This window comes from Oculina patagonica, chromosome 5, assembly GCF_052425735.1.
Source record: "Oculina patagonica isolate OP01 chromosome 5, crgOcupat, whole genome shotgun sequence".
Lineage (NCBI taxonomy): Eukaryota > Metazoa > Cnidaria > Anthozoa > Scleractinia > Oculinidae > Oculina > Oculina patagonica.
In genome coordinates, this window is record NC_135762.1 from 32513490 (window position 1) to 32523315 (window position 9826).

Below are 9826 nucleotides of genomic sequence, written 5' to 3' on the forward strand. Positions count from 1 at the left end.
AAATAGAAGAATTTCTTCTAAAGGTAAACAGCTTTCACCCTATGATATGATTCACGGCTGAAATCTCAGAAACAGAAACTACTTTCTTGGAGACGATAGTGTACAAAGATGGCAGATTTTAAGTACAATGAGTCTATTTTTATCGTGTGAACATATTAAATACAAACCCAGGCGTCGCGAAAGGCTTTAAATATCAAGGAAGAAGCGTGGAGACTTTTCAGAAGGGATTCCTCAGAACGAACATTTTGAGAAAAACATTTACCGTATTTACTCGAATAAGCGCCGCGGCGCTTATCAAATTTTTCGCGTCTCAAGTGCGGCGCTTATTCGAGGGCGGCGCTTATTTGAGGGCGGCGCTTATTTAAAATTTGGACGCCACAAAGAATCTTATCTTGTACAGTTATTGAAAAGAGCGTCTTTTGATTGTCAGTATTTGTCTCTTGCTGAGACAGAAGTGGTGCTAGCTGTTCTGGCAAAGGTTGGCGGCCTTCGCAACATTCACAGAACTACGTATCTTTAGAGTGTTGAATAGAAAAACTAATGGGAGAGCGAAAATTAAAACAATCACTCATAACTGCAAAACATCGTTTTTGATGCAAAGAAATGTTCAAGCTTGTCTTAGAGTTTCTTTGTAGTGCCGTTTTAAGTTAAACGAAATTCTTCAAATAAGCGCCGCATCGAGACTGCGGCGCTTATTCGGGGGCGGCGCTTATTAACTTTTTTGTCCTAAATGCGGCGCTTATTCGAGGGCGGCGGTTATTCGGGGGCGGCGCTTATTCGAGTAAATACGGTAGTCCTTTATGTTAAATCCCGGCTGCCGTCCCCGCTTTAAGTGATCGCGTGCTGTTAAATCACCGCTCCATGGCCCCGGTCTACGATCATGACTAATACACCACACGAGTACTACGAGAAACATACGGGTAACATACGAGTAACACACGGAACATACGGGTACATACGGGTACATACAGGTAACATACGAGTAACATACGGATACATACGAGTAACATACGGATACATAAGGGTGCATACCAGTTCCTATTTCATTTAACGTTATTTTATCTTATTTTTCATTTTTATTTTATGCTCCCCCACCCCTCTTCAGCTTAATAAGGTTGCACGACGAGCCCAAAGGACAAAACGTATTGCTGGATTTCACTGTCACGCAAGGAAAAAGTATGACACATACTAGTAAAAAAGTCAAGAATTTGAAATGTTATAAGATCAATAGCTCGTCTTCTTACATACTTACATACGATCTTACCCGTAACATACCAGTAACATAAGGACACAAACGGGTGCATACCAGTTCCTATTTCATTTCACTTTATTTTATTTTATTTTTTAATTTTATTTCATGTAACACAAGTAAACCAAACTAAACATACGGTTACTTACGGTTACATACAGGTAGCATATGAGTAAAAAAACAATAACCGAAAAATCAAATATTGGTCATGATGTAACCCGTTTCTCATCGCTCTCCCCTCCAAAAAAGATTGCGTGACGAGCCCAAAGGACAAAGAGCATTGCTGGTTTTCACTGTTACGCCATGATAAAGTAAAAAAGATCAATATTTCAGGGAGCCGTGTTTGGCCTGTCACTTTTTATATTTTCACTTAAGTCGGCTTGGCTGGTAGATACGTATTGCTTTGACGTCTGGCACTCGTATGTAAGTGAATTCAAACAAGATGAGCTATTGATCTTATAACATTTCAAATTCTTGACTTTTTTACTAGTATGTGTCTTCCTTTTTCGTTGCGTCACAGTAAAATCCAGCAACACGTTTTGCCCTTTGGGCTCGTCACGCAACCTTGTTGAAGGGAAGGGAGGTGGGGGAGCATAAAATAAAAATGAAAAATAAGATAAAATAACGTTAAATGAAATAGGAACTGGTATGCACCCTTATGTATCCGTATGTTACTCGTATGTATCCGTATGTTACTCGTATGTTACCTGTATGTACCTGTATGTACCCGTATGTTCCGTGTGTTACTCGTATGTTACCCGTATGTTACTCGTAGTACTCGTGTGGTGTATTAGTCATGATCCCGGTCTACTGACATTTTGTTAAAACCACCGCCCACCGGGGCCAACGCGCCGTAAAAAGGGCGTTAAATCCCGGCTTTGGACGCGTTAAATCCCCGCTAAGTCCCGGGGGTCGGGGGGCCGGGGTTTCAATTGACTAATGCATTACGCAACATATCAAACAGCACGGCAGAGCACGTTACCACACAGCAGGCCGCAGGCCCAGAGCTGTGACGCTGTCAGGGAATTATCTGGAAGGCTTCCGGTAATCCACTGTTTTTTGTGACGCATTTCCGGTAACTTAACCCGCCATCTTCAAAAGCCCGCATTTGCGGTGTTGAATTTCCAGAGGATTTTTAACTGCGTGCAAGGAAGACTTCGCATATTAGTATCCTGGAACTAAACTTTGGACAGCAAAAATTTGGGAATCATGAAAGCTTGGTGTTTCTTGGTACTTGTACTGATTGTGCTTTCATGTGAAGCAGGGAAGAAGAAGAAAAAGAAGCCGTCTTCTGGTGTAAATAGCCTTAAAGATCGATTTTTGCGCGGACCACAAAAAGCGACGCCTTCGCCAACTCCTGCCCCGCCAGCAGTCAAGGTAAATCACTTGTCTTTTTAACAGTCAGTTGGTTCTTACTGTTATGTTACGACAACTAAAGCAAACTTCACACAGCTAAATCTCACATTTCGTAAAAAATGTCGCCTTGGTTTTCGATTGTGCAAATGGAATTTCGGTGCGCAATAGATTTCGAGAACAAGACGTGCGATTCGTGATCCGCATGATGACAAATGAAAAACATATGCGATTAATTAGTCGTTTTTGGCTTCTTTTGACTCTCTTAACTGCTCGACCCGGCCCAACGTGACATTTAGCAAGAACTAATTACGACAACCATAACTATATATATGCGACAACCAAAAGGTGATAAAGGTCACTGAATGAATGTACATGTATATACCTTCCTAGGCAGGGGCGGGGACTAGTAGAGAAGAAGGTAAATTTCCAATACTTTTTCTGTTGATGTATAATTCTGGACCCAAACAGTGCTATTTGACCAAAATTAGATAAAATTACTTTTATCTGTAGGCTGGAAAATATTTCTGTGAGCAACAGCTAATTAATTTGAATTTTTCTTAGGAATGATTATCCAAATTCAGGAAACAAATTTAATTTCTATTTGATGGCCAAAGACTGTTGAATTTCAAGCAGTAAATTTCTAAGAGCTTGCACATCAAAGTAAAATAAATTTGAAGACGGCTAGCCTTGGTTATTCAGTAAAAAATCATATTTTTCTTCAATCATTTGAAGCTACAACATGGTTTTCCTACGCTTTGACACGCTTCAATGACACTGTCTCAACTCGGGTAGAAGGGCTGTGAATTCTGCATGTAAAGGCAGGCTATGTTTCATCCCTTCTAGTCGGGTAACTCGGTTAGCCGGGGCACCCTCCTTCCATGTAAACCGGCCCTTAAAGAAAGGATTATATGGAAGAATTCCTACCCCCTTCCCCTGAGCCCTGACCCCAAGCTTTAAAAAAAACCCTGAGGCCTGGCACAACAATGGTGATTTACCAAAAATGGCACTTGATACTCAAAAACGTAATATATACATTATTCCATACAAATACCAATGTCGACTTTGTTTACGTTGCAGGTAAATAAGGATTTTTACTTCAGGTATATGAATTTTATTTGCGTTGCAGGTAAATAAGGATTTTGACTTCAGGATAATCAACTCAACAGATAAATTTTATGAAGTTTTTAAATTACCACGTCTTCCCAGCCATGTAAAAGGTAACTAACACCTAATGATGAGGAAACAAAAACTGAGGTTATTGGTTTTGACACTGTCAAAACTAATCAAGATCTTGCTAGGGGGTCCAGGGGGAATGCCCTCGAGATAATTTTGAAAGCTAGAAGCTCGGAACTCTTTCAGAGACTTTTTATGAGGTATTTCTTGAGAAAAATCAATCTTGTGTGCCTTGTCTTGCCTCTTGCTAGTTATGGCCCTGTCAGTGTTAGAATTTGGGAAGCTGTCACAATTTCAACTTACATAGTGCTTTTGCAAATTTTTGGGATGTGTTGCTTGTCAAAATTATAATGGTGCCGCAGACTATGTAATCTGACTATGTATGTAATATGCAAATTCCTGTGACATCTTTTACTTGTACTTTATAGAAGTACGTACGTCTGGCCCCAGGGGGGGTACTCCGGGGTCCAAGTGACGGGGATGTGCGAAGGATTTTTTTGGGGTCGAAATTTTCGATTCCGGGATTTTTTTGGGTAGGAGAATTTGGCAGGTATTTTTTTGGGTGACTTGATTTAAATAGGGGACTTTTTTGGGTATTAAAATCAAACTAAAGTGCCTTAGCGCGGCCTTGGCAATTTAGGGGTAATTTGACTAGGGATTTTTTTGGGCGTTTTTTTTGGTCCAGGGATTTTTTTGGGCAATGTCGGAAGACTCAGGGATTTTTTTGGGTCCTGAGTTTTGCCTCCATTCGATCATCCCCGTCACTTTGATCCCGGAGTACCCCCCCTGGGCGTCTGGCTACTCTCTAACCCGGGGTGGGGGGTACTTACAGGGAGAGCTAATTAAAAATTTATATCAAGTAAATAATATTATATTAATTTAAAATTAAAATCTTTTGAAATTAATTCACAGGACAGAAACCAGCTGGTCGACCTGGATCTGGCCATGAAACTGCAGGTAATAACAGCAGTCCCAGAAACATTGCATGTCTTCAACAGCATTGTCTTCAGACACCTGGCGTATCCAACCGAACAAAATTTAACTTAAAATCAATCGAACCCAATCGTCCATTGGGTTCGGTTATCGAACAAAATTGAACATCTATTTTGCTGTTTGATTTTTGAGCCAATCGAACTCAATCCGATTCGATTTTGTTTAGAATTCGTCTCTTAATAAGTAAATCATGCAGGACTAATCAGGGGGACGGTGCACCGTACAGAATGTCCGCAATATAAACAAACTGGAGTTTTATAATCAAATGTTTCGCTGAGTACAATTGTCAAGAAATCTAACGTTTGATTTTGTTTAATTGTCGACTGTTCGGTAATCAAATGTTTGATGTTGTTCAATTGACCAAATTTTATTGTGAATTCGATTATGTTCAGTTGCCGAACCCAATCAAACGATTGGTGCTCTATTGGGTTCGATTACTGAACGTTCGGTTGGATATGCTGGGCAGACATGACTTCAATGTGTCTGCCAATTCTCTAGTCTATCAATCTAACCATATAATAAGCAAACAATACAAATAGAATGTTGACATAATCTTGTTAAAGACTAAAGTAATACATCAAACACAAGTTTGAGTGTTTTTAAAAATCACATTTTCTAAACTCCAAGAAGAGAGTTGAAAATATTAATGTTCAATAGCAGAGTATTTTCAGCAAAGTTCAATGTTGTTTGGAAACGTGATGCAACACTGTCTCAAGTGTTTGATATAATATCTTCCCAAACAAAACTAAACCTAAGGTTCAAATGGAGAAATAAAGCTTTTAAGATAGCACATCTAAATTATCACTGACATCAAAAAGTTAAAAACAGATAGTTCCGACAGTTCAGCTCTATAAGCATGTTTATCTGGGACACTGCAAACTTTTAAGTGCTTTGCTTCCGAAATGAAGCACTGTACTTAAAGAATACCAAAATTGTTTCCTATGTCTAGAATATGCAAAAAAGAATAAATTAATTTGTGGGATTAACAGTTCAGATTTTAAAATCCTTATGATGTCCATTGAACCCAAATGTAATTTTAATTGATTACTGTATTTGTTTTTTTTTACATCCAATAGTTGATACTTCAGACACATCTTGGTTTTGCCATCTCGGTCGAACATTGGTTCATCTTCCCACCCCAGCGTACGGTAACGGATTTTATTTTCCACAATGTACGTGGCTAAACCGCTGTGTGGGATGCTGCACGTCATCTAATAACCTATTAGCGTGCCAGCCAACGGGCGTACAAAAGAAAAAAGTGGATTACTATCATATTCGCCCTCAAAGTGGAGGTATGTTTATCTCCATTCAATGTTTAAATAGTTTAAATTTGTTTTCTTTTTGAATTTTTTTTTTTGCAAACCTGATTCATTTAATTTTTATTTTCCTTGGTTTCACATCAAAATCAATTAAAAGTAGTTTTATTAAAAACGCACCAACCCCAACGCAGTTGCAAATGCAGATAAGAACACAAATTTGTACTGTACAACTCTTTCACAACACAAAACTCAACGCAGGTGTTTCTGAAAGGTAATCTATCTAAAGCATTGTTTATAACCTTAGGCACTAAATTTTGTGACTAACAATGTATTGCGTGACATGCTAAAAAAAAAGATTAAATAGTCAATAGTGGTTATGTATACATCGTAAAACTTGCAGCCGATGTGGACTTGATTTCCGGCGGTACTGTACGTCAAATTCTGATGCTTTTAACATAACAACCATTTCATTCACCTGATGCCAAAAAGTCATAGTCTCAAGGAGACCTTTGACTTTATTTGTTGTTTAGTACTAGATTGTTGAATTTTTTTGTTTAAACCAGTGGTTTAAACATTATTATATGGAGTTAACTGAATGTTTGTCTTTAGGTTACATGCCTGAGGAAAAGTCAATATGGATGGAAGAGCATACTGGCTGTCAATGCCAGTGTATTAAAACACCCGACTCTTGTGATACAATAACACAATATTGGCGTCCAGATATCTGCGAATGTGAATGCAATCCAGGATACAGACAACATGAAATGAATTGCCCTGCAAAATTTCATGTAAGTTACAAAAAAACTTGATTAATAATATAATAATATTTTATGCTCACTTTGCAAGTGGAGGTTATAGGTGCCCAAGGGGCCCAGGGGCTGCGACCACAATCACATCCCCAAGGCGTACGTAGAATCCACAACTGACCTGCCCAATCTGCAACCTCATGAGCCCCCCCCCCTGTTCCTGGCTCTACCTATAGCACCGCGTCACACTGAAACCAAACAGCTACGTGGAAGTAAACTGTTAATGACTCCACATCACAAATCTCTGCTACAGGGGAAGGCAAGCGGGAACGCTGAAAAATGCTACTCTATAATGAACACAAGGCCACGCTAGAACATAATGCAAGCACATGTGGTGGCACATGCAATAGGCCATTTTGATTTCAAAAATACCATAATACTCTCTCCATAATACTCGTCGTCCCTCTAAAATTTTTCATAAACATTGTTTTCAATTTCTCTTGGGTCAGCAAAACAATGCTAATGCAAAATTTTGCAGGGGCAACAGAGTATTATGGTATTTTTGAAAATGGCCTATTTGCACTGACATAAAATACCGCTGGACAAGAATCCATACCACTCTCCAACAAACACACATTCTGACACTAAGAAAAACACTACAAATGCTAAGAGTGGCGAACACCCTTAAAAACTCCTGTGAACACACCTGACAGGACTCTTGCTCTTCATCGTTAACTATGTTAAATTCCATTTACACTGTATCATATATTTTGCACACTACATTGATCCCTGATCCACACAGGATAATATTACAGGTTATAACAAGAGAATTTCTTTCAGCCTGTTGTCAACACCCAAGGGCAAGTTTTTAAGGTTGTTTACCGTTAACACTAAATGGCATGCAATGCATGCAGAAGCGATGACCAAAATTCGTAACTTTACAGCTTGTTTTGATGGCTGAACTGAACTGGTGTACATGTTATTAACAGTAAACATTGTTATTTCTTTGTTCTACAGTATGACCCCAGAAAATGTGACTGTGTTTGTAAAACAGGATCAAAAGAGTGCAGCAATCCAAATATGATATGGAGCGATGAAGAATGTGGCTGTATCTGCAAGAATCTGGACGTGAAATGTTCATTAAGATATCATTACAGAGATCCTTACACCTGTGGATGTGTATAGGGCGGAGGGTCTTCTTAATTGTATAAATCAAGCTTTAATTGGCATATGGGCTACTCTTGATTACCAGTAATCAACCATTATGCATGTGTAATGTACACATCAAGAAAACTGCAGATAGCTCTTGTCACAAGCTTGTTTCCACCCGGCTCATCTGAGGCCAGGCTTCATGTGTAGTCTAGCATTAAAAATTTGGCTTCATTCATCAAGGCAGATGATTCACATTATGCATGTGTGCCCAATAAATTGAGTTTGGTTATTGGATCCTTGTTTGATTTACAAACCGATTTGAAAAAACAAAATTTAACACGACTGGTCATTATTCCAATGACCTAATTAATATATGAATCAAATGAAATGTTCAACCACAGCTGTAGTTATATTTTTATTAGCAAATCATTGCCTATATTTTTAATATAATTAGTATATTTTTAAATTGGCTTTAGTTGATAGTTTCAATACTTATTTTTATGATTTTAAACCAGTGAGAGTAATCTGGTTTTGTGTACAGTGAAGTAGTGCAAAATTTAAATTACCTACATGAAGGTGACATTGCTGTTATCATGTTGAAGATGCAAAAAAGCAATTTGATTTTTTTTGGTAACCAGCTTTCAAATTTCACCTGTTTTCCAAAAGTAGTATCAGCAAAAATGTATCATTATGCTGTTATGATGGTACAGTAAAAACACACGTGTAAGAACCTACTTTTTTCAGAGTTTGGCAAAACAGGTTCTTGTATTATGGGGTACTTATTGACAGTTTAGGCTGAGTAGGATCTTAATTTCTACAGAGTAGACATTATTGTTGTTTATTATCAGAAAATAGTATAAAATCGGGTCTGTTCTTCATTATAAATATTATTAATGTCCAAAAGTCCAACAACATTATTTTATTAATGATACATTAAAAAAATTAAACCCCACATATAAGAACCTGTTGGGATTTGTTTGGCTAAACAGGTTCTTATTATTTTGGGGTATTAAAAAAGCAAATTTCTGCCAGAAGGTTCTTAAATCCCTAGGTTCTTACACACGGGTTTTTACTGTATGACCACTATTGAATGACTATAATTATTATTGAAAAGTTTTTTGAATGACTATAACTATTAAATAATTTTTTTAACGTCTTGCCTTTTGTTACTTTTTAAAGGAGGGGGCAAAAATACCTGCATATTATTAGGAGGTGGCCCCTGTTGGGAGGGTTCAATCACATTAAAAATGGTTAAGTCTGTTTGAGCCTTGTAGCCCATCACACCAGAGATTAGACTGGTTTAGGTAACATGAAGCATTAATTTTAGGAGTATTTCTACTCCTCCCTGGATGCGATCGTAGTCCATGGCAGGGTTACCCCAAGCATTACATTCACCAGTACCCATTAAAACATCTGGGCAGAGAGGCACCGTGAGAGTAAAGTGTCTTGTCCAAGAACAGAACATAGTTACTCTGCAGGCCAGGGCTCGAAACCAGACCGCTCAATCTGGAGTCCAGCACACTAATCATAAGGCCACCACGAAACCAGCCAGTTGGAATGTTCACTCCAAGAACATCTCTTAAAATTCTTCTGACTGCTTGGTTCATTATTTTTTTTTTACCGTAGAGGTCATACTCTGGACTCAGTTGCTGATCACTTATGAATGCAAGAGCTATACATTTATTCAAAACAAAATACTTAAAATTATTGTACATCGTTCTATTTTTTCTAATAAAAAACTTCTTCTAGTTTGGTCATAAAATGTGGTGTCGTGTTTTGGCACTAACATTTACATTAGATTACATTAAGGAGAGGTTTCAATGTCTTATACGAACTTTTGTCAATAAATTATGTCACTTAAATAAATTATGTCACTCATAATCTCACATTAAATAAGA

General features: G+C 38.0%; 1 protein-coding gene across 2 annotated transcripts; it reads left to right on the forward strand.

Moving 5' to 3' along the window:
• The first annotated feature begins 2343 nt into the window (after positions 1-2343).
• LOC144653719 (uncharacterized) lies at positions 2344-9080 on the forward strand. Of its 2 annotated transcripts, none has more exons than XM_078513788.1 (6): positions 2344-2626; positions 3683-3731; positions 4691-4735; positions 5848-6063; positions 6640-6818; positions 7794-9080. In XM_078513788.1, the coding sequence occupies exons 1-6, from the start codon at positions 2459-2461 to the stop codon at positions 7959-7961; spliced, it is 825 nt and encodes a 274-aa protein (XP_078369914.1). In that variant the 5' UTR covers positions 2344-2458; the 3' UTR covers positions 7962-9080. The 2 variants fall into 2 exon arrangements, with proteins under 2 accessions (XP_078369914.1, XP_078369913.1); XM_078513787.1 differs by lacking the exon at positions 3683-3731 and adding an exon at positions 3732-3822 and having other exon boundaries at positions 2345-2626.
• Positions 9081-9826: the final 746 nt, after the last annotated feature.